Source organism: Pseudophryne corroboree, chromosome 6 (genome assembly GCF_028390025.1).
Source record: "Pseudophryne corroboree isolate aPseCor3 chromosome 6, aPseCor3.hap2, whole genome shotgun sequence".
Lineage (NCBI taxonomy): Eukaryota > Metazoa > Chordata > Amphibia > Anura > Myobatrachidae > Pseudophryne > Pseudophryne corroboree.
In genome coordinates, this window is record NC_086449.1 from 809,365,428 (window position 1) to 809,389,619 (window position 24,192).

At 47.1% G+C, this 24,192-nt stretch overlaps 1 protein-coding gene and 2 pseudogenes across 2 annotated transcripts in view; 2 read left to right on the plus strand and 1 right to left on the minus strand.

Moving 5' to 3' along the window:
• WDR91 (WD repeat domain 91) overlaps positions 1-9,486 on the plus strand; it is a 28,279-nt gene extending 18,793 nt beyond the window's left edge. For both annotated transcript variants that reach the window (XM_063929022.1, XM_063929021.1), the window contains exons 8-16: positions 148-297; positions 1,074-1,261; positions 1,826-1,976; positions 4,557-4,651; positions 6,165-6,333; positions 6,991-7,099; positions 7,324-7,436; positions 7,643-7,840; positions 9,028-9,486. In XM_063929022.1, coding sequence (XP_063785092.1) covers positions 148-297; positions 1,074-1,261; positions 1,826-1,976; positions 4,557-4,651; positions 6,165-6,333; positions 6,991-7,099; positions 7,324-7,436; positions 7,643-7,840; positions 9,028-9,192 — 1,338 coding nt within the window. In that variant the 3' untranslated portion in view covers positions 9,193-9,486. The remainder of the gene's footprint in view (positions 1-147; positions 298-1,073; positions 1,262-1,825; positions 1,977-4,556; positions 4,652-6,164; positions 6,334-6,990; positions 7,100-7,323; positions 7,437-7,642; positions 7,841-9,027) is intronic.
• A 10,164-nt stretch (positions 9,487-19,650) lies between these two features.
• LOC134936903 (5S ribosomal RNA) lies at positions 19,651-19,770 on the minus strand (annotated as a pseudogene).
• Positions 19,771-20,619: 849 nt separating this feature from the next.
• LOC134937457 (5S ribosomal RNA) lies at positions 20,620-20,739 on the plus strand (annotated as a pseudogene).
• The last annotated feature ends 3,453 nt before the right edge of the window (positions 20,740-24,192 follow it).

Sequence of the window (24,192 nt, forward strand, 5' to 3'; positions counted from 1 at the left end):
TAACCCTAACCCCTCCGCTGCCGATTCATGTTGAATGAAATGTCGCCATACATCCCTTCGGGAATGGTGTGTGTGGGGTATATGGATCCTGGATGCCCCCCTCGCTGTACAACAGATGGGTACATGTTGATATTTACTTTTCTCTAGGTGCAAAAAACAAGAGAGGTGCTGACTGTGACTAAGGAAGTGAAGAGCGCGCAGAGCATCCTCAGCGTCCCCACCGTCAGTGATGCCAGCGTGGGGCAACAGAGACAGCGCCGCCTACAGGAGAGAAAAGAACTATTCTCCAAGTCGCAGGTGAGCCAATACTTACACACACTGGTGCAAAGGAAAAGGTGGTGTTGGACTAAGCAATCAGTCCCTTTCTGGCTTCATCGCCTTTTTTCTTTTGCGACAGGTTTCGTAAAAGTTCTCGCTTACCTTTAAATGTTCTGAACAGCTCAAATTTCTATTGGGTACCAGCCCATTTCTGGCGCCCAGTAATAACGCCAGAATTAAAGGCTGCATCGGGAGGGTGAAACGCGTGCATAATTGTAATGTATGTGTCCGATTAAACAGGTTCTGTTAAAATAAATTGGACGGCCGTGATTTAGATTTTGCTTAAAGTGCAAAGTGTTTAAAAAAAAAAAAAAAGTATTACCTTTAAGAAAAAAGAAATAAAAATACTGCTTTATACAACTTACAGATACATAGAGCAGGTTCAGGAAATTTTAAAAAATGCTAAATATTCTCGATTACAATTCTGATTGTAACGGAAATTTTGTTTGTTTTTTATCAGTACACGCTGCTGAGGTTTTTTTTTTACATTTAATATTCGTATTTACAGACACTGCAGTCAGCCATATTTTATAGCGAACGGTATAGAGCAGAGAACTGCTACTGTCCTCCATCTGTAATGTTGAGTTTGTAGGGAACAAAGATAAATATTGCCATCTTACAGCAGTTACAGAGTGAAGCAACAATCTTGAGCAGCCAACAGCAAGGACTGTAATACAGATCTTACTGTTTTCCAGCGAGCAATAGCGGATGACTTATTGCATCCCAGGCTCATCTAGTATTTTTCATTCTTACAGCAAAGCACGGAGAAGAAGCCGGAGACCTCGGAAGCGGAGCCTGAGGCTCGCCCTGAAACGCAACACGAACAGGTGGAAGCGCTGATGAAGAGCAGCGGGTTGGGAGGAGGGGAAAAACCAGAGCAGCCGTTTATAGTTCTGAGTCAGGAAGAATATGGAGAACACCATTCATCTATCATGCACTGCAGGTACCTGCAAAGGCTGTGCTTTTCTAAACCCTACTGGTATTCACTTATACCTAGCGTCTTTGCACCATATAGCGCAAAATGCTAATTAGATGTTCGTTATTTATTGTTCTAATTAAATTATTAGACACATATAAATAAGATTGTCTAAGATTTATAATATCAATATAACCTTTTATAAGGTTAATAACAGTAAGAGAGACTCTGCAGCCTGATCACAACGTTCCAATCATTGTAATTTATTATTTGGCTCATTAAATACATTGTCTGCAATGCTACAAGGTTCCAGCTGACAAAGTTTTTCAATGTATGTCTGTACGAGCCTGTACATATGTTACATGCAATGCTGGTGAAGACCTCTGCTACTAATAATGCTTTGCTTTATCGCGGCCTCTAGGGCGGTGCTGTTCACCATCTGGAAGTACAGGCACCAGAAGCACCATCTAAGTGGAGCTCTTTCTACTACATACTTCTCATCTTTCCCTGTGATCTGTTTATGTAAAATGTCTTTATTATTTATTGGAGTTTGATGACCTGTCTTTTTTTTTTTTTCCTTTTTTCTTCCAGGGTGGACTGTTCAGGTAGGCGGGTGGCCAGTCTGGATGTCGACGGGGTTATAAAAGTATGGTCCATTGATGGAATTATGCAGACAAAGGCCTCTGCTATATCCAAGTCCGCGCTCCTGTCCCTTGAGTGGGCGACAAAGAGAGACAGACTGGCAAGTGTTTTTATGTGTAATTGTGTATTTCCGTTTATGCTGTCAGCCATTTTTTTTTTTAAAATTATTATTTATTTATTTATTTTTTGAGTGGGGAAAAAAAAAGTTTTGTCAACCAGCCCAAACCCTGGGTCCAGCAGAGAGAGTGAGTGTCAGCCGTGTTATCTACAGAGTCAGACTCTGCTGCAGCAGCTTACACTAGCCAGGGCGTGGTTTGGTTGTGCCTGGTGTTAGAAGTCACGTATTCTAAGTCACGGGAGTACCAAGCCTGCCGATATGGAGCCGGTCAATGCTAGAACCAAACACATCGATGTCCGATATCACCAGCTGTGTGACCTAGAGGAGTGCACTTACCTTTATGTACAGTCGTACGTACTGTAAATGGGTAGCAATTTGTCTTTCTAGGGTGATTTCTGCTTCGCTTGGAGTCTATACACGGAAAAAACTCGAATTGTTAAATTATGTTTTAGCCCCAGATTTATTTTGTCTGTGGCAACGGTTATGGGAAATATATCGGTTGTATATAGGGGTACGTGGAACAGCCTTTTACTTGCACGTTCCCGGCGAGTTGACCTGATGTGTTAAAGTGACATTCATTTAAGTTTTGCCTTTTAAATGATTTGCTACCAGTAGCGGCTCCATATGTGGGGGTCCAGCGCAGTCCAAAATTCAAATAGGGGAACCACACCAACTGCCGGTGAGTCCCGGCCGGCGGTGTGGGGGGTGGCAGTTGGTGCGGCTCCCCTATTTGAATTTTGGACTGCGCCTGATCCCCACCATCTGCCACTGTTTGGTACTTTAAAATAACAGCCAGAAGTGCCGGGAATTCCCCGATGTCTGCAAGTCGCAGGCTATTGCGTTACCCCATAGAATACTGTATTGGTGTTTATGCAGTGCTGTATCTCCACTGTGTGCTTTTCCAGTAATAATAATTCTCCTGCAGCCAGAGTGTTGGTGATCTCCGCAGTGTGCGTCCACTGTGCTGGTACTACGTAGGTGGTTGGATGTTACTAGATAGAGGTTACAAATAAATCTTAGGACCTAGGGGGATATTTACAAAGCCTTGGATAGAGGTAAAGTGGAGAGAGATAAAGTACCAGCCAGTCAGTTCCTAACTGCCATAGCTAGTTGGCTGGTACTTTATCTCCCCCTACTTTATCTCTCTACAAGTCTTAGTACATAGACCCCTTAGTGATTGTGTTTGCACCCAGCCTTCTGCAGCCATATAAATGCAGACTGTCTATGCCATTAATCAGATGTAATGTCGCCTGCAAATACTGTCATTACCAGCAATATAGTAACGAAGAAGAGTCCTCCAGATATTTTTTTTAGAGCCACAGAAGGGGGGGAGGGGAGCAGGAATGCATCAAACCTTCAAGAGAGAGAGCATGGAGTCGTTGCCTGAAGTAACCAATCAGCTGCTAACTGACTTTTAATAGACTGTGATAGATAAATGACAGGTAATTAGTTGCTACGGGCAACGTCTGCACTTTATCTCTCTCTCTCTCTAAGGTTTGATACCTCTCGCCCAAAAACAGAAGCCGAGCTCTGTGCAGCTGTCTTCCGGCAAAACTTGCCTACAGTACTTAATGTATTTTATTAATGTAACACTTTAATTGCTACCTCTCTCCTATGTAACCCTTGTGGCATCTATGCCTCTTCAGAATGTAACACTTATACCCCTTTTCCACTGTGTAGCAATGACACGGCTGCGACCCGTGCTACAGCCCCCTTCCCGCAGCGCTCGCAACCCGGCATATTGCCGGGTTGGTGACGCGGCAGGGGCGGCGCTGGGAGATCACATGATCTCCCAGCGCCGCCCTCCCATACACTGTGAACGGGAGCAGTGTCGCCTCGACACGGCTCCCGTTCACACTACACGGCTTACCGGGTTGAACACGTGTTCATCCCGGCTAGCTACCTGGGTAGGATTCTCGGATCACTTGATCCGGGAATTTGCAGGGGGGACCCTTTTCCACTAGGGAAAAACACGGGTAAATGCGCGCTCCCACGCATTTACCAGTGTTTAAAAAGCTAGTGGAAAAGGGGTATCATTAACAGTTGCACTGCTACTTCTCACTTGTGTGAAGCCTTGGGGCAGTTGGGTTGGGCTGACTGGAAGGTCCCTGTGTTCTGTACCTTAGGAATGTTAGGGACCCACCTGATGAGGTCACCTAGCTGTGGTAGGTGGGCCCATATTTTTTGGCCAAAAATTATGCTAAAAACCTCAGTTTTACCATGTTAAAATTGCAGAGTTTATAATTGTTCTGATTGCAATTTCTAAGTGTTTAGAGTGTGCGCCAGTATTTTCTCTTTTCTTTTTCTTCTCTATGGTACTACAAGTCTCAGCATAGTAGCACCTCTTATTAGATTTAGAATTAGGGTGTGCAGTCCAACCCAGTGACATCACTGAGGCATAAGCTACTTTACACCTCGTTATGTAACTAGCTTCTTGGCTGTTGCTCCCTTCCACAGAACGGCTGGGGGATGGGTACACGTTAGCTGGGTGCAGATATTTAGATGTCTGTAACGTGGCTTTCATGTAACCTTGTCATTCTCTCTCTGCCGCCGCTGTCCCAGCTGTTACTGGGGAGTGAGGTTGGTACAGTCCGGCTCTATGACACAGAAGCAAAGAAGAACTTGTGTGAGATCGGAATAGTGGACGACATGCCTCGGTAAGTTCTGTATTGCCATGTCCTCTTATTAAAGTTACACTTGCTGTGCCAAGTCTTCCTTCCTGCCACTTACACATGTGTGGTAAAATAAATGAGAGTGTAAGGTATCAGTTTGTGTTGTGCTGCATTCCAGTGGTAAAATGTCTCATATCTGATCGGACATTGCATAATTCGCCATTTAACTCAAAAGCACATTATATAATAGCAATGAAATAGAGCAGTACACACTTATTTCCTGTTTTTAGCTGCAACGTTCTGCTCTGACCTTTGCAAACCAAGGTGTTATCAGCCTGCGGGCTATGAGCTAAAAGCTGATTCCGTGCCGCCCTACAAGTTACCTCCACAGTCCTGGGATCAGTAATTAACTCTAAGGGGGATATCCAATTAGCCCCGGTAATTTACCGGGGCTAATTGTCCCGCGGGGGGCTAGCTAATTAGCCCAGATAAGCCGCGGCACGCACCGGCTTGCCGGGAATTTTGTTTCACCTGTCTCCGGCAGGCGAAAAAACAGAATACCCGGAAACAGCCCCGTTTTCATCCGATAACGGGGCTGTTTCACACGAAAACACACGTTTCACTGAACCTGTGTGTTTTCGGGAGAAGGTTTTTTTGTTTTTGTTTTTTTACAGGCAATCCATTTGGATAGTCTGTTTAAAAAATAAATAAAAAAATCGGTGAAACATTGGAAAAAAGTACGAAAAACGGCCCCGATGTTTTACTGGGGACAATTTGGTTATCCCCCTGAGGAGGATATCCAATTATCCCCGGTAAAACACTTTTTTACGATGTTTCACCTTTTTTTTATTTTATTTTATTTTTTATTTTTTATTTTTTTATACAGGCTATCCAGATTGATCGCCTGTAAAAAACAAAAAAAACAAAACTCTCCCGAAAAACACACAGGTTCAGTGAAACCTGTGTGTTTTCGTGTGAAACAGCCCCGTTTTCGGACGAAAACGAGGCTTTTACCGGGGATTCTGCTTCGCTTGCTGGCACGCACCGGCTTATCGGGGCTAATTAGATAGCCCCCGGTGAGACAATTAGCCCCGGTAAATTACTGGGGGGTTAATTGGATATCCCCCTAAGGGGCTGTTTCACCCGAAAACACACAGGTTTCACTTGAACCTGTGTTTTCGGGAGAAAGTTTTTTTGTTTTTTTTTTACAGGCGATCAATCTGGATATCCTGTAAAAAAAAAACAAAAAAAAAAAACGGTGAAACATCGGGGAAAAAAGTCAGAAAAACGGCCGTTTTTTGGACCCGATAGTTTACCGCGGATCATTGGATATCCCCCTTAAATTGTTAAAGTACAAGTTTACATGGCTGAATAAAACAAGTTTCCTCTTGTACCTGCAGAATACCACAAAGTGTTCAAAACTTTCATCATCATTTCATCTATTGCCCTCTTACTCTCCCCGTCTCTCTAATACCTATCCTGTCCTCCGCTGCATACACTTACATGTCAGGGCAATGTTCTCTGCTGCTTGTCCTGATAAAGATGTTTCTGCCCCTAGGATTTTATCTCTTGCCTGCAATCCCAGCGGGACCTCCTTTGTCTGTTCAGCGGCTGCCCCGTGCTCCGTCAGCCACGTAGACTCGCCCATCCCCGGCTTAGGGGAGAATGGAAGCAACCAGGTGCCGGGAAGATTACTACTCTGGGACACAAAAACAATGAAGCAACAGGTGAGGATGAATCCTAAAATATTTGTGTTCAATTAAATATAATGCAGAGGTTTAGTCGCCAATTAGTGGCTACTTATGGAAAAGTGTTCTACAGGTGGCTGGGTGGAAAAGGGTGAACAAAAGAAGTATGACCGGCGCCTTAAGGTTACGGTTGTGGGTTATTAAGCCTTTGGGGAGAATAGGTGCTCCCAAATAATTCCAAGAAACCGATGGAATACAAATAATCCCCGGCGCTGTCTAAAACTCCACTTGCGCTTTAATTGCACCAACTCTGAAACGCTTTAAATACTCACTTGTCCATGAGCTACTGTAGCATGAAGGAGGTATGCTCGGGAAAGTGCAATTGAAATGTTGGATTTGAGTCCCACTGTTGATCTCTCTATATTAAATATATAGAGGCTGATTTATCAGCAAGTTTTATTATACTCAACGAGCTTTAAAACTCGTTGCGTATGATCAATGGTGCTCCTGACGATCAGCTCCTGACTGTCATGATTGAAATATGACAGTTGGAAGCAGATTGACTGGAGCACCATTTATCATATACGACGAGTTTTAAAATTTGTTGCGTATGATAAAACTCGTTGCTAGATCAGCCCCTTAGAACCTTATTCTGAAGTTGGTATACTTATGATCGATTTTTTTCTATCCAACCAGCTCCAGTTCTCTCTAGAACCTATGCCCATCGCTGTAAACTGCACATCTTTCAACCACAATGGTAACCTGCTGGTGACCGGAGCTGCCGACGGGTTCATCAGGCTGTTCGGTAAATATTCTGTTTAGTCCCTTCGCTCAGAATGACCTTTAGAAGCATCTGTGGATGCTGTATTGCTGATTACGCTGGTGGAGATGAGGTCATGGTGCTCCTAACTCTTTCCACCCCCTCTTATCCTGAGAGCAGTGGGGACCGCCATGGGGTCCAACCGTGGGCCTTGGAAGGCTGGTTTCGATTTGGTGTCAGATACACAGTAACAATCCCTCTGTCCCCAGATATGCAGCAGCACCAGTGCGCCTTGAGCTGGAAGGCCCACATAGGCGAGGTCTATTCCGTGGACTTTAGCTATGATGAGAACGCGGTGTACAGCATCGGAGAGGACGGGAAGGTGAGCGTGACTGTCGGACAGTAGTCCTGTGGGATGAGGAGCAGTTCTCAGGAGTTTGCGGGTTATAATTTCTCAGTCAAACACTAGGGGACACTGAACATGCTGACTCAGGGGTATAGACGGGTGGCTATAGGCAGCCTGGTGCTTTAAATTTTAAAGAAGTGTGAAAACTCCTCTGTAATTTTTCTTGTGTCCTCGTTTCTCAGTTTATCCAGTGGGACATTCACAAAAGCGGTCAGAAAGTATCGGAGTATTCTCTGCCGCCAGACGCCACCGGGCCCTTCATGCTGTCCGGGTATAGTGGCTACAAACAAGTGCAGTTCCCCCGCGGGCGGCTTTTCGCCTTCGACTCTGAAGGGAACTACATGCTGACGTGTTCCAACAACGGAGGAGTCATTTATAAGGTAACGATCTCCTCTCAGCGTACAACCTTCAAAGATCAAATGATATCAAAATAGCAGTAGATGGTAAAAGGTAAAAACTACTTAAAAATCAGTCTGCACGTTTGTGCCTTTATGTATTGGAGATTTCAGCTCGAGGAGAAGTAATTTTAGCGCTGAAACATCAATGTATAACACAGCGTGTGTCATTTCTATGAATAGATGTCCAATTCTACACAATCGGCATATGGCCCAGCTCCTAAGCCTCTGTCTTAATCATTTAAATGTCAGATCAAAAGTTTACGCTTTAAAGACGAGCTGCAGTTTTTCATGTTATTTCGCACATTGGGCCTAATTCAGACCTGATCGTAGCAGCAAATTTGTTAGCAGTTGGGCAAAACCATGTGCAGTGCAGGTGGGGCAGATGTAACATGTGCAGAGAGAGTTACATTTGGGTGGGGTGTGTTAAAACTGAAATCTAAATTGCAGTGTAAAAATAAAGCAGCCAGTGTTTACCCTGCACAGAAACAATATAACCTACCCAAATCTAACTCTCTCTGCACGTTATATCTGCCCCACCTGCAGTGCACATAGTTTTGCCCATCTACTAACACATTTGCTGCTACGATCAGGTCTGAATTGTCTCAGTACCCGCTGCCAATCACACCCCCCTCTTGGCGCTAGTGTGTCTCATTGTCCCATTTTGTATTTTTCTAAGATAGTGGAGTACATAGACCCCAGTGGCACAGCAACCCCTCTGGCCATATTTAGAATGCAGCCAATCCTGGAAGGCACAATTTATGTCGTTTGACGTTTACACGTGGTCGTGTGCGACTAGGTCCAAAGATTCCAGTCTGCTCTGTGATGTGTGGGTTTGCAGATACACCAGAATATGTGCATAAGGTTAAAAAATAAAGCCCTCACTGTGAATTCCAGCCTACCACCATGTTAGGAGCCACTTAATGTAGATGTTCGATAAATATCAAACAATAGCTTTGTTCTGTAATGGCATGTGAGGGTACATGTTACATTTTGCAGCTTTGCAAAGTGCCTTTTTGATTGGACGATCTTACTGGTCTGAGGAAAAGCGATGATAGGTTGCACTATACAAGAGCAATAACCGATAACGTTGATGAATGTAATAAATGTATGTAATTTTGAAAGTAAATTAGCATCTACTTTGACTTTTTTTCATTTGGCTTCCCCTGCAGCTGAGCAGCGACGGCAGTACGATGGAAAGTTGCCTGTCTTTGGGCGGGCACCGGGCCCCCGTCGTCACTGTTGATTGGAGCACGGCAGTGGAATGCGGGACCTGTTTAACAGCATCGATGGATGGAAAAATCAGACTCACCACCCTTCTGGCCCAGAAGTCCTAACTAAGCATCTCCTATTGTTATCTCCAGCGACAGATTTTCTGGATTTGATGACCTAGGATACCATAGACTCCTTATCAGCGGAAATACGTTTAGTATCTCTCTACGCACATTGGATGTTTGTGTAAAGTTCCTCCAGTGACTTGGAGGAGAAGTCTGGGCCGCTGCACATTCCAGCAAGGGCCGGAATTAAACAGTATTAATGTTGATAAAATATCGCATGTAGTTTCCCTCTGCGGGGTACAGAATACTGGTTCACACAGTGTCTTATTTATATTAAAAAAATATATACCCAGATTGGAGGATATATGTAAGGTGGGTCTTGTGTTACAGTGAACCTGTTAATTATACACAGGGGAGGCGGCCATTTTGTCACCTGAAGCAATACTCTGAAAATTCAGAATACCGTTCACTATAAAACATTTGCCTGAGGCAAAAAAGGGCCTGATTAGGATTTGTGCACAAACCTGATGGTTTACGTACAAATCCGATGATGGAAGCGAGCATGTGCAGAACCGCTCCTGTGTGGTCGCGGTCCCTCCCCCTTAGCTTTGGTGTTTGGGGGTGGCGACCGGGACTGTTCTACAAAACAAGGGCAATAACAATTTGCGTGTATGAGGTGATCCCTGTGTATACGTGTTTTGCATTCACTATTAAATCCATCTTGAAACACTTGCAACACAAGTGCTTGGGTTCCGTCCCTTATAGACAGACGGCTCAAAAGTAAAGGTGGTTTTGGTTACTGGCAAAGCAACTTTATTTTTTTTTATTGCACATTGTGCACGCAGGTGGTATGTTCGCAGAGCTATAAGGGTAGAGTCACCATGTGTGGGAGATTTATATCCACGCGATAGTCAGGGGCCTGTTTTTTATGTTTATGTATATAAAGTTGCCTGACCGATTCTCGCCTCCTGTTTCATCTCGTAAAAACGCATCCCTGCGCTAAATGTTACTGCTGCAAATTGGTGACATTTACCGGATCTAGTTCATGGGTACCGGTGCAAATAATGGTGCCGTATCCCATAGCAACCAGTCACATGGTCTCCCCCCACAGTTAAGAAAATACTCATTGGTTGCTGTGCTTTTATACACTGTTACCTGTGCAGCAGCTTCTGTTATCATCCCCGAATGCCCGTCACTGTGTGTGTGTGTGTGTGTGTGTGTGTGTGTGTGTGTGTGTGTGTGTTTGTCGCTTGGAATATCAGGATTTTGGCACTTACCGATAAATCCCTTTCTCCGATTCCACAGGGGACACTGGAGCGCAGTTACTATGGGGAAATAGTAGTCAGTAACTGGGAGCTGGCACTTTAAAACTCAAACACTGTGGCTAGCTCCTCCCCTACTATGTCCCCCCTCCAAGCCAGTCTACGTAAAACTGTGCCCGAGGAGAGCTGGAATAAACTAACGTTAAAGTAGAGGAGGTTAACGCTGCCATGTAAACCAGGATAACACGAAACAAACTTGGAACCTAACCTAACAAAAGGTTAACCTGAACCAAACAAGCAGTCTAATAGTGATCTCGCAAACCGTTAAGCGAAAAAGGAGGAAACAGCGCTGGGTGGGCGTCCAGTGTCCCCTGTGGAATCGGAGAAAGGGATTTATCGGTAAGTATCAAAATCCTTATTTCTCCTTCATCCACTAGGGGACACTGGAGCGCAGTTACAATGGGGATGTCCCAGAGCTCCCAAGACGGGCGGGAGAGCGCTGAGAGTCCTGTAAAATCACTCGGCCAAACTGTGATGCAGAGGCCGCAAAAGTGTCAAACCTGTAGAATTTGACAAACGTATGTTGGCCCGACCAAGTCGCCGCCCGACATAAAGTAGTCATGGAGACCCCACGGGCAGCCGCCCACGAAGGCCCCACAGAGCGCGTGGAGTGTGCTGAAATTGAAGACGGAGGTTCCCGAGAAGCTGCCAAATAAGCTTGTCGGATGGTCAGACGAATCCATCGTGACAAAGTCTGCTTAGAAGCCGGCCAACCACGGCGGGCAGCATCGTATAGAATAAATAAAGAGTCGGACTTCCGAATAGCCGAAGTCCTATCCACATAGATCTTGAGCGCCCTGACAACGTCCAATGATCTCGAATCCGGAGAGTCCACCGAGAGGGCTGGAACCACAAGTGGCTGATTGATGTGAAAATCTGATACCACCTTAGGTAGAAAAGACATGCGAGTACGGAGCTCGGCCCTATCAGCATGAAACACCAGGTAAGGAGGCCGACAAGAGAGAGCCCCAAGTTCCAACACCCGTCTGGCCAGAGCCAGGAGAAGAACCACCTTCCAGGTGAGATATTTAGTCTCCACTGACTCCAGAGGCTCAAACAACGAAGATTGCAGAAAACAGAGGACCAGATTGAGGTCCCATGGTGCTGTCGGAGGGCGAAAGGGTGGCTGTATTCGTAGAACGCCCTGAAAGAAAGTCTGAACTTCCGGCAGCAAGGCTAACTTTTTCTGGAAGAAAACCGAAAGAGCAGAGACCTGCACCTTTAGTGAACCCAATCTTAAGCCTGCCGAGAAACCCGCCTGCAAAAAACTGAGAAGGCGGGCTAAGCGAAAAACTGAAGGAGAAAACTCTCGACGTTCACACCAGGCCACATAGGCCTTCCAAATGCGGTAGTAGTGAGACGATGTGACTGACTTTCTAGCCTGAAGCATAGTAGGTATAACCATACGAGGAATCCCCTTCCTTTTCAAGATGGCCTTCTCAACAGCCACGCCGTCAAACGTAGCCTGCGTAAGTCTGGATAAAGAAAAGGACCCTGTTGTAGTAGATCGTCCTGTAGTGGCAGGGGCCAAGGCTCGGCTACTGACAACAGGTGTAGGGTGGAGTACCAAGCCCTGCGTGGCCAATCTGGAGCCACCAGGAGGACCAGAGCGTTTTCTCTCTTGATGCGTTGCAGAACCCGAGGCAACAGTGGGAAAGGAGGAAAGAGGCAAACTAACCGAAAATTCCAAGGAGCCGTGAGGGCATCCACGCCCGCCGCCGCCGGGTCCCTCGTTCGAGAGTAATAAAGAGGCAGCTGATGGTTCAGTCGGAACGCCATGAGGTCGATCTGTGGTTTTCCCCACCGGCGGACCAGCTGACAAAACACCTGGGGATGGAGCGACCACTCTCCCGGGTGCATGTCCTGCCGGCTGAGATAATCGGCTTCCCAATTGTCCACTCCTGGGATGAATATCGCCGAGAAGGACAGAGCATACTCTTCCGCCCAGAGAAGGATGTTGGTGACTTCCCTCATTGCCGCACGGCTGCGAGTGCCGCCCTTACGGTTGATGTACGCTACCGTCGTGGCATTGTCGGACTGAACTCTGACCACGCGACCGCGCAGCAGGTGATGTGCCTGAAGTAGGGCGTTGTATACCGCCCGTAGTTCGAGAATGTTTATGGGGAGAGGGGACTCGTGAATCGACCAGTGCCCCTGAAACCGATGTTCGACGGTCACTGCCCCCCAGCCTCGTAGACTTGCATCCTGTAAAAGTCGATTTACATACAGGACTAAAAGCAACACTTTAAAAACACATTAAATACACTTTAAAATGGAGCCGCTGCGGCCGCTGTGATCAAACCTTAACCTACGTACCTACGTACTTTTTTACACCGTTAGCGTACAGAGCCCCGTACCGTGTACGTACTTTGCATACAAACACCACGCTGGCCGTACAAAGTACACGCAGCGCGCGCACACCCAAAGACACTCCGTGAGCACTTAGCAGCTATACGTGTGACTGAAATACACTTATAACCTTAGCAGGGAAAAGAGACACGACACCAGATTGTATTTAAAATGCCGGGTTCCGACACACCAACATATAATTACTGAAAGGGGGTTACAATAACAATACAATACAATAGAAAAATGGCTACAGTCAATGGTACATACGTTTTGGTTTCGCCTGTGCTTCCCGGCCCGGTCCTCAGTCATCAAGGTAGATGACCTTCAGAGTCTGTGTTGGACCGGGCATGCAGCTGGCTTTTTATAGCTGAAGTCCTATCCACATAGATCTTGAGCGCCCTGACAACGTCCAATGATCTCGAATCCGGAGAGTCCACCGAGAGGGCTGGAACCACAAGTGGCTGATTGATGTGAAAATCGGACACCACCTTAGGTAGAAAAGACATGCGAGTACGGAGCTCGGCCCTATCAGCATGAAACACCAGGTAAGGAGGCCGACAAGAGAGAGCCCCAAGTTCCAACACCCGTCTGGCCAGAGCCAGGAGAAGAACCACCTTCCAGGTGAGATATTTAGTCTCCACTGACTCCAGAGGCTCAAACAACGAAGATTGCAGAAAACAGAGGACCAGATTGAGGTCCCATGGTGCTGTCGGAGGGCGAAAGGGTGGCTGTATTCGTAGAACCCCCTGAAAGAAAGTCTGAACTTCCGGCAGCAAGGCTAACTTTTTCTGGAAGAAAACCGAAAGAGCAGAGACCTGCACCTTTAGTGAACCCAATCTTAAGCCTGCCGAGAAACCCGCCTGCAAAAAACTGAGAAGGCGGGCTAAGCGAAAAACTGAAGGAGAAAACTCTCGACGTTCACACCAGGCCACATAGGCCTTCCAAATGCGGTAGTAGTGAGACGATGTGACTGACTTTCTAGCCCGAAGCATAGTAGGTATAACCGTACGAGGAATCCCCTTCCTTTTGAAGATGGCCTTCTCAACAGCCACGCCGTCAAACGTAGCCTGCGTAAGTCTGGATAAAGAAAAGGACCCTGTTGTAGTAGATCGTCCTGTAGTGGCAAGGGCCAAGGCTCGGCTACTGACAACAGGTGTAGGGTGGAGTACCAAGCCCTGCGTGGCCAATCTGGAGCCACCAGGAGGACCAGAGCGTTTTCTCTCTTGATGCGTTGCAGAACCCGAGGCAACAGAGGGAAAGGAGGAAAGAGGCAAACGAACCGAAAATTCCAAGGAGCCGTGAGGGCATCCACGCCCGCCGCCGCCGGGTCCCTCGTTCGAGAGTAATAAAGAGGCAGCTGATGGTTCAGTCGGAACACCATGAGGTCGATCTGTGGTTTTCCCCACCGGCGGATCAGCTGACAAAACACCTGGGGATGGAGCGACCACTCTCCCGGGTGCATGTCCTGCCGGCTGAGATAATCGGCTTCCCAATTGTCCACTCTTGGGATGAATATCGCCGAGAAGGACAGAGCATACTCTTCCGCCCAGAGAAGGATGTTGGTGACCTCCCTCATTGCCGCACGGCTGCGAGTGCCGCCCTTACGGTTGATGTACGCTACCGTCGTGGCATTGTCGGACTGAACTCTGACCACTCGACCGCGCAGCAGGTGATGTGCCTGAAGTAGGGCGTTGTATACCGCCCGTAGTTCGAGAATGTTTATGGGGAGAGGGGACTCGTGAATCGACCAGCGCCCCTGAAACCGATGTTCGAGGGTCACTGCCCCCCAGCCTCGTAGACTTGCGTCCTGTAAAAGTCGATTTACATACAGGACTAAAAGCAACACTTTAAAAACACATTAAATACACTTTAAAATGGAGCCGCTGCGGCCGCTGTGATCAAACCTTAACCTACGTACCTACGTACTTTTTTACACCGTGTACGTACTTTGCATACAAACACCACGCTGGCCGTACAAAGTACACGCAGCGCGCGCACACCCAAAGACACTCCGTGAGCACTTAGCAGCTATACGTGTGACTGAAATACACTTATAACCTTAGCAGGGAAAAGAGACACGACACCAGATTGTATTTAAAATGCCGGGTTCCGACACACCAACATATAATTACTGAAAGGGGGTTACAATAACAATACAATACAATAGAAAAATGGCTACAGTCAATGGTACATACGTTTTGGTTTCGCCTGCGCTTCCCGGCCCGGTCCTCAGTCATCAAGGTAGAGTCTGTGTTGGACCGGGCATGCAGCTGGCTTTTTATACAATAGTCCAAAACCTAATACAATGGAAACTGTAATCTCTTTGTCCATTGGACACAGGGATGGTCATTTACAGTACAGGAGAGGTCATAGGTCGGTTTGAATAGGTGGGCAATGTCTGTTTCAGGTGTACTTGCAGATGGTCTCCTCTGGGTTCCCGCCGCATACCAAATGTACAGTAAATACAGTTAATATTTATATTCTGCTCCTGCGCATAACTTTGCAGGAGCGTGTGATCTTCTGCAAACCAACACCGGAATATTGCCATTAAAATACCCTACAGCTGGATAGCAAACACCACCTTATAACCTAGTTCTGTTCCCTCCTATCCTGTAAAGGTGAATCCCTTTGTTCTGATACCATTTAAACATGTGTAACTTGCTGGTGTGGTGCAGGAAGACTATGTGTACAATGTGCACTATTTGGATTAAATATGTAATGTGTGTTTATGGCTTTTCCATGCGACCACAAACCCTACCGTAATTACTCATACCATGCGCTAATACGCAGGACCACGGGAGCGATCATACGGAAATTGCAAATATGCGCTCGCACGGCAGAACAAGTATGCGCACGGAGGCCATCTGTGTGTAGTTTGTACGTGATGTGTGTACTTCAATATTTTTCGACTTCGACAGTCCGTGGTGAGGAGAGTCCAATCCCACACTCTGAACCGCCTTCCTTCCAACAGATGTGCCGACTAAAGCCACCAGAGAAGCGACGATCGAGCCTTTGGAGATAGCGTTACCCGCTGATGAAGGAACAGATGAGATCCTGACCACTGATGTAGAAGACACGGCTGAAACGGTCGAGAGTGGAAGCGACCGTACGGAAGAGCTTCGAACACCGCTACCATCTTTCCCAGAAGGCGAATGCACAGATACACTGACACCCGACGGTGTCAAAGTACCGACCTTACCAGCATCTGCAGAGACAGGATCTTGTCCTGAGGAAGGAAAACCTTCTGACGGACCGTGTCGAAAATCATCCCCAAAAACAGCAACCGTTGTGAGGGGCATAAGTGAGACTTCGGGAAGTTCAAGATCCACCCGTGCCGAATCAGAAGGTCCTGCGTTTTCTGGATATTCTGAAGTAACAGGTCTGCCGAGCGTGCCTTTATTAGCAGATCGTCCAGATAGGGGACAATCGTCACACCCTGCTTCCGAAGTAGGGCCATCATGACTGCCATGACCTTTGTGAACACTCTGGGAGCAGAAGAGAGACTGAACGGAAGGGCCTGGAACTGGAAATGAGCGTCCTGTATCGCGAACCGGAGAAAAGCCTGATGAGGAGGCCAAATGGGAACATGTAGTATGCATCCTTGATGTCTAAGGATGCCAGAAACTCGTTTTGCTCCAATCCCGCAATAACAGACTGGAGGGACTCCATCTTGAATTTGAATACCCTCAAATACGGATTGAGATCCTTCGAGTTCAGGATTGGCCTGACCGAGCCGTCCGGCTTTGGTACGAGAAACAGGCTTGAGTAATAGCCCTGTTTCCGATGATGAGAGGGAACAGGGATCAGCACCTTTGCGGATAGAAGCTTCTGGACCGCTGCCTGTAAGGCAACTCTTCTGTCGTCGGAAACTGGTAAACCCGTGGTAAAAAAAACGCTGGGGCGGTCGGGCTTGAAAATCGAGCTTGTATCCGCAAATTATGAGATCCCTGACCCAAGCATCTGGACAGGACTGTACCCAGGCCTCCCTGAAATCCCACAGACGAGCTCTCACCCTGTGGACTCCCAGGTGGGAGGGAAGCCCGTCATGCGGTGGTAGTGGTGGAGGACTTAACCTCTGACTGGGTTGAGGCTGTGGAACCTCTGCCTCTACCCCTATGGCCACGGGAGGCAGAAGCTCCTCCCCTGGCATGGCCTCGAAACCTGGAAGGGGCACAAAAGGATCGAAAGGAGGGACCCCTGTATAGCCTGCGAGGGGCTGGAGTAGCAGAAGGCAGATAAGTCGAATTACCTCCAGTGGCCTGAGAAATCCAGGCATCCAGACCCTTACCAAACAGGACCTCTCCCATGAAGGGGATCGTTTCTGCTGCCCTTTTGGACTCTGTATCCACCTGCCACTGCCGCAGCCAGAGAGCTCTGCGGGCCGAAATTGCTAAAGCAGAAATCCTAGCTCCGAGAATCCAGATGTCCTTGGAAGCCTCGCAAAGATAAAGGGCTGATTCACGGATGTGTTCCGCCAACTGTATCAGTTGATCCGCCGGCAAGTCGTCCCGAATTCCAGAGGACAAGCTTCCATCGCCTTGTTGACCCAACAACCTACCTGCGCCGGGCGATGTAATACCCCCGCCGCCGAGTAAATAGTCTTCAAGGTGGATTCCAACTTCCTATCCGACGCCTCCTTAAGCGAAGTTGCTCCAGGAACTGGCAGAACCGTCTTTTTGGACAGATGAGACACCGAAGGATCCACAATCGGAGAGGTCTCATAACGCGTCCTGCTATCTGCGGGAAAAGGATAGGAAGACAACATTTTTCTTGATACCTGAAATTTACCTGAGGTTTCCAGGCTGCCGTTATGAGCGCATCTAGCTCCTCTGAAACTGGAAAGGTCACCGGCAGACATTGGTTGGTGCCAATGGTTCAGAGTCCTCGTACACCTGATCGTCATCAGTATCCTGTACATCTACCACCGCCTCATCTAATTGAGGCATATCATCGTCGGGTTCCTGTAACACAGAGGCTAGTAATCTCTTTTTAGAAGCCTGGGGGGGTAGGTAGGTAAAGGACGGGGCTTGGGAAGGGATTACAGCCCTAGAGAGCCCCTCAACTGATTTTGCCAGGGAAATAGCCCATGCTGGTTCAGGCTCCGGTATAGGGACAAGCTGTCGGAACCGGGCCGCCTCTCTATCTTCCCGAGAGGCCTTCAGTTCCCTAGTCAGCAGGGACATAACCTCTGTGAGCTGTGTTGTCCAAACAGCGCTCTGGGATTCTGATGAGGGCTGGGCAGATGGTTCTGACCCACCATCCTCACATAAAAGGTGTCCTTGCTTTTGTGTTGCCTTGGAGCCTTTGCCTGCCATGTCAGCACCAAGCACCTGTCACCCTCCCCCACACACACACAGCAATAGGCAGAAGGGGAGAGAGGGGGGGAGAAGCGCAGCCACAGCAGCCCTAAGGTAACCTGCACGCTACTGTGCAGTGTCAGCAGCTCTAATAAAGTATAGGTGCCCTCTGTCCCCACCGTAACTAGCTCACTGTGACCGGAGGTGCCTCTTCTTCCCGCGCTGCAGCCTTGGAAATGGCCGCCAGTGCGCGCTGAGCCCGGCGGTGCAGAGCGGGACTAAGCTCTGCCCCCCTCCGTAAAGGCGCCAAATTCAAAATTGCTTTGCGCCTCCAGCGGTATCCCCGTGCCGGCTCTGTGAGCCGTGCTGAGCGGGGATCCGAGTGGGGTGAGTGAGCCGCGGCCGCCGGAGAACGGGGAGCCGAGATCATACCGTGAAAACTCCTTGCAGAGCAGCATAGTTTACAATAAACACAGGTTGGGGATAGGGTTCTGACATCACTTTATGCATTACTGTGCAGGACACTTTACAAGTACATAATATAATAGCCACCTGAATAAAAGTACAGCCTTTTACTCACCGCTGCTGCTGCTGTTCTTGGTGGAGCGGCCCCGACACGCGCCGCATGCAGCGGTGTCCGGCCGCATATACTTACCGCTGCCGTAATCTTCTGCCGACGGAGCGGCCCAGACACACGCCGCACGCAGCGGTGTCCGGCCAGCTCCGGAGAGCCAGTGTCTCCTTCAGCCGGGGCCCATCCCGAGCCGCACGCAGCTGCGGTGGGACCCCTCCGGCAGCTCCCGCGGTGCACACTGGCAGTGGCAGAGCTGGCAGGTTGTGAAAAAAATAAATAAAAAAAAATAAAAAATTCTTCAGAGCAAACCCAAGAGTGACCAGCTCCCTTGGGCACAAAACAAAGACTGGCTTGGAGGGGGGACATAGTAGGGGAGGAGCTAGCCACAGTGTTTGAGTTTTAAAGTGCCAGCTCCCAGTTACTGCCTACTATTTCCCCATTCTAACTGCGCTCCAGTGTCCCCTAGTGGATGAAGAAGAAATATATTTTTGTTGTAAAGCTGCAGCTTCCTCCCCGTGAGTGTTTTATTTAACGTTCTCCTTCATTTCTCTCCTGGCCCCCGCACAGGTGGCCCGCTGTCATCCGTGTTTTCTCCTTGTGTCCGGATTGTAATATTTACAAACAATAAACACGCCCGCTTTGTGGCCAATACAAAAATAAGTGTATTCAACAGAAAAAGGACGCTGTGGCATTTATTAACACTTATGCACAGGTTCCTGGTTGTGGGGCCATAGTAGCCTGGTACGCTCATTAATTGGGAAATGGGGTTTGGGAGGGAACCGCACCAGTCCAAAAACATCAAACAATTAATAGCCTCTGAAAAACTGAATTTAAATTGAATTACTTCTGTATATGGCAACCGTAGATATTATGATAATCTATCCTAATATCACAATATGTTGCTTTCAGTGGTGCTCCCTAGAGTCAAAAAGTATCAAGTACATAAAATTGAGTGCCACTGTGTCCGATAGCCAGTTTATTGCAGTACCAGGGTGTTCAGAGGTGGTCTCCCATCCTAGTACTAACCCGGCCTTACACTGCTTAGCTTCCAAGTTCAGAAGAGATTGGGCATCTCCAGTGAAGTATGACCGCAATTATTAGGCTCCCCTCTTTGGTCACTCCAAATATATGCCGTGTGGATTACGTGCAATCAGCTGATTAATCAGCATGTGACACGGCGGTCACAAAAAGAAGTATATACGTGCAATCACCTAATTAATCAACAGCTGATTAATCAGCATGTGACACGGCGGTCACAAAAAGAAATATATCTGTCTCCTACAGTATAATTATAATTGGCATTAAGACACACTATATTCTGATACGGCCGTACTGGTGATCTAAAGCTCTATGTTAGCTCTATGTTTAGGTATAAGGTAAATCCATCTGCAGATGGTATGTGGTATATATGAATTTTTTCCACATATATTATCCTTAAACCTACTGATGTTCTTTCTGTGACCGCCGTGTCACATGCTGAGTAATTAGGTGATTGCACGTATATATTTCTTTTTGTGACCGCCGTGTCACATGCTGATTAATCAGCTGCTGATTAATTAGGTGATTGCACGTATATACTTCTTTTTGTGACCGCCGTGTCACATGCTGATTAATCAGCTGATTGCACGTAATCTCTTATGTTTGCAACCATTGTATTGCACGTAATCTCTTATGTTTGCAACCATTGTGTTACACATATTATTGGTACAAGGCAAGCCCATCTGTAGATGGTATGTGGCTAATATGAATTTTCCACATAAATTGCCCTTTACAGATCGATGTATTTTTATATCTTTCATTGTGGCCGCCGAGTCACAGTTTGAGTAGCCAGATGACTGCATGTAATCTCTTATGTCTGTAACATTTACGTTACATATGCTCTTTATCCTCAACATATAGTAGCCACACGGCATATATTTGGAGTGACCAAAGAGGGGAGCCTAATAATTGCGGTCATACTTCACTGGAGATGCCCAATCTCTTCTGAACTTGGAAGCTAAGCAGTGAAAGGCCGGGTTAGTACTAGGATGGGAGACCACCTCTGAACACCCTGGTACTGCAATAAACTGGCTATCGGACACAGTGGCACTCAATTTTATGCTATCCGACACTTGGATTCATGTGACCAATGATTTAATTCTCTGCGCCTATAATGATCTGGAATGGATATTAGCAGAATAAATGATGGTCATACATTACATAAGAGATATTACGCAAGAGCATGGTGACAAAAGCACCACAGATTTCTACTTCCGGCCATTTGCAGACTCTGGTATTTGAGATCACGAATAATAAAATGTATCCATATTTTCGCTAAGCTATTTTGTTCACATATGGTCACCCATAGAATTCAATTTTAATATTTACCCAATTAAATTGTTCTTATCAGTATTATACCAATTATACTGTAACCTATGAATTAGAGTGCTCCCACAAAAGAGTCTTTTTTCCAATATCTCTTTTCTTGGTCCCTTGTACGCTCATTAATTGGACTGGGCTTGCCAACTCGTGGCTCTCAAGCTTTTGCGAAACCACAAGTCCCAGCATACCCTCCCACTGATCAGCTGGTGAACACTTCTTAGTGGTTTCCCAACAGCTGTAGAGCCACAGGTTGGCCGGGCCTGCAATAGAAGAATTGGCAATAGCAGTTAATATTTTTTATAACTTTGTTATTTATTTTTATTGTGCTTATATATTATGAGGTGCTTTACAGAGAATATTCACTCCATTGCGTCTGTCCCTGCCCCAGCGGATCTTACAACCCGTCAGATGTAAGACATGGGTGTACTGTGGTGTGTATTTGCATTTACACCGTTAAACTTGCTGTAGCTCCTTTTACGTATGAAATGTAAAAGTAAAGGGATCGGAGCAGTAGTTCCCGCACTCCGTTCTCAATGTGGAGTACACACCTGAACGATGCTACTGACGAATGTCCTAACGATCGAGCACAAAGGATATCGTTCATACACACTAAACAATCGATGCACCGCATGTAATGATGCACGTGTCTGGGGGCCGTCCGGAACGCTTAACGTTTTTTTAAAGGGGCAATCACAAGGCAATACCATTGTCTCTTTAAGAAAAAAAATCCAAGTGCGGTCGGCATCCGGCACGGCCTACGTCATTACATCCGGCCCCATACGTCTCTGTTAATAGGATCATGGTCTACCAATCTTGTCTCCGTACACACTATGCATTATTATTGATAAAAATGATATATATACTGAATGTTGATAGATGAATTGGGTGTACACACTTAAAGAATGTTGCTGTAAAATAATGTTGATCACCTCTACACACTGTATGCCATCCTGGTTTTAAGGATATCTGTGTTTAAGCACAAGTAACTTAATTCGGACCTCAATTCGATTATACCTGTGCACAAGCATGGATATCCTTAAAATCTGGATTGTTGGGGTGCTTTGAGCACCGGGTTTGGGACACCCTGGATTAGGAGATTTTATCCCAGCATGAACCAGCTCTCCATGTAAGAAAACGATGAAGTAGTGGCGTGTGGTGATGAGGAACACTGAGACAGCTGTTGTGTGAGGATGGCAACAAAGGCTTGCAATCATTGCACTCCCGTCCTGAGAACGTTTGTGATCCAAAACCTCTACAGCCGTTTCGGTTGAGCAGGTTGAAGATTGAGCCGTAGAAATCCATGTATGGCATGGAACATGATGAGTTCATGGTATCAGGATATATCAAGGATGATTTTTCTGCATGTTTCATTCTTAGATGGTCACGAATGCCTGCTTGGGTTTGGGAGTCTGTTTCATGATTTACAGATTCGGGCTCCATGCTTTGGCTTGGTGCCAGCTCCACGGGTGTACACGAAGGCTACGGCTGTCCTCACCCACACATGAAAGTACTACCTATAGCATACTGTGGCCTATACTGGAACGTGGCTGCTAATTATCTTAGTTCCCCAGGAGCGAGATCTTGTTGGAAGGATCTGTAAAGGGTAGAAGGAATAAAGTTACCTATTAGTGCCGCCATCAAAAGTATATTGGTTTAAAGTGCTCACAATGCACCAAAAAAGAAAAGAAAAAAACATCGGTGCATTTTCACAGATTTGTTTACGCCGGTTCCATACCGTTATACATTAGGAGTCAACCTTTTCTCTATTTCTCTTTCATCCACTAGGGGACACTGGAGTCCTATACAGTAGGGGGGTGTGAAGCCTGCAACCGGAGGTGTGGCACAATCTAAAATTAGCATTGTCTGCACAGCCGGCTCCTCCCCCTTCACATCCCTCCTCCCTCAGTTTGAAAAATTGTGCTGGAGGTACAGCACGTGGAGCACAGAGCTCCTAACTTAAAATCAAAAGAGTGTGCTGCGTCCACCTAATAAAAGGGAGACAAAGCCACATATATATTGGAGAGACAAAGATACCTTCTGAAGGGACCTGCATCTCTCCACAGGAGATCCTCCAAGTCCCCTAATAAGTGAGTACTGGTCGATGGAAAAGGTAGCTTAGGCTAGGGTCCTTCATGTAGTATAGATATATATTATAATTGTTTTTTTTTTTTTCCCCTCTTCTTATTCATCCTTATTTAATTGCCTCTCTCTCTCTCGCTGCTGCCTCCTGTATTGGAGTTTAGATCCCCTCTTGCACTGTCTACAGCGGCGAGCGCGCGGGAGCAGAGTGCGGCGCGGGACTCAGCCTTTCTTCCCTGTAAGCAGGGAGAGACGGCAGAGCGGCGCACTGCACAGCGACGAAGACTGACAGACGAAGCGGAGCACAGGCGCCGCTACGGGAAACTGTCCCGGCGCACGCCGGCCAGCGGGTCCGGAGCGCGCCAAATAGAGGACTCGGCGCGTGCCGGGCAGCGGGAGAGGGTCAAAAAATTTTTTTGTACAATTGCTTTTTATTAAAGATTTTCAAAGACATGAACAGAAAGAAGAACACATACACATTCAAATATAGAAACACTGATACAGATAAAGTTTGTAGGCACAAATCTGGAAGTACAAATGCATAATGTAAGAATAACAGCCAGCAGAGAATGAAGAACCCTCAAAGGTGGCAGCAGCCAAATGGGCTGGCAGGTAGAACACAACCTCTAAGAAACGGGATACTAAAATGCAATATCGTAGGGAAATCGCGTTGTGCTTGCTAGAGGGCTGCAATGCACATAAAAAAAAAAAAAAGTGTTCTTCAACAAAGATATATAAAAACTAAAAGAGAACGAGAGTAGGGTAGCCATTAGGCATTAAGAAAGGAAACATGGGAAAGTGGGAAGGAAGAAGCAGAGGGAGGGGGACAAGAGACAGTAAGAGCAGTGGCGGTTCTTGCCACGGGCAAGCAGGACTTTTGCCCGGGGCGCCGCCTTCCGGAGGGCGCTGCACCGTGGCAAGATCCGCCACTGCTGCCTGCTGTGTCCCCCGTCCGCCTCCGCTGCCCGCTGCCGTCCCCGTCCTCGGCGCCTCCTGTGAAGGGAACTAGACGCTATGCGTCTAGTTTCCCTTCGTGGAGAGTAACTGCTGAGCGGTGCGCGATGACGTAATCGCGCAC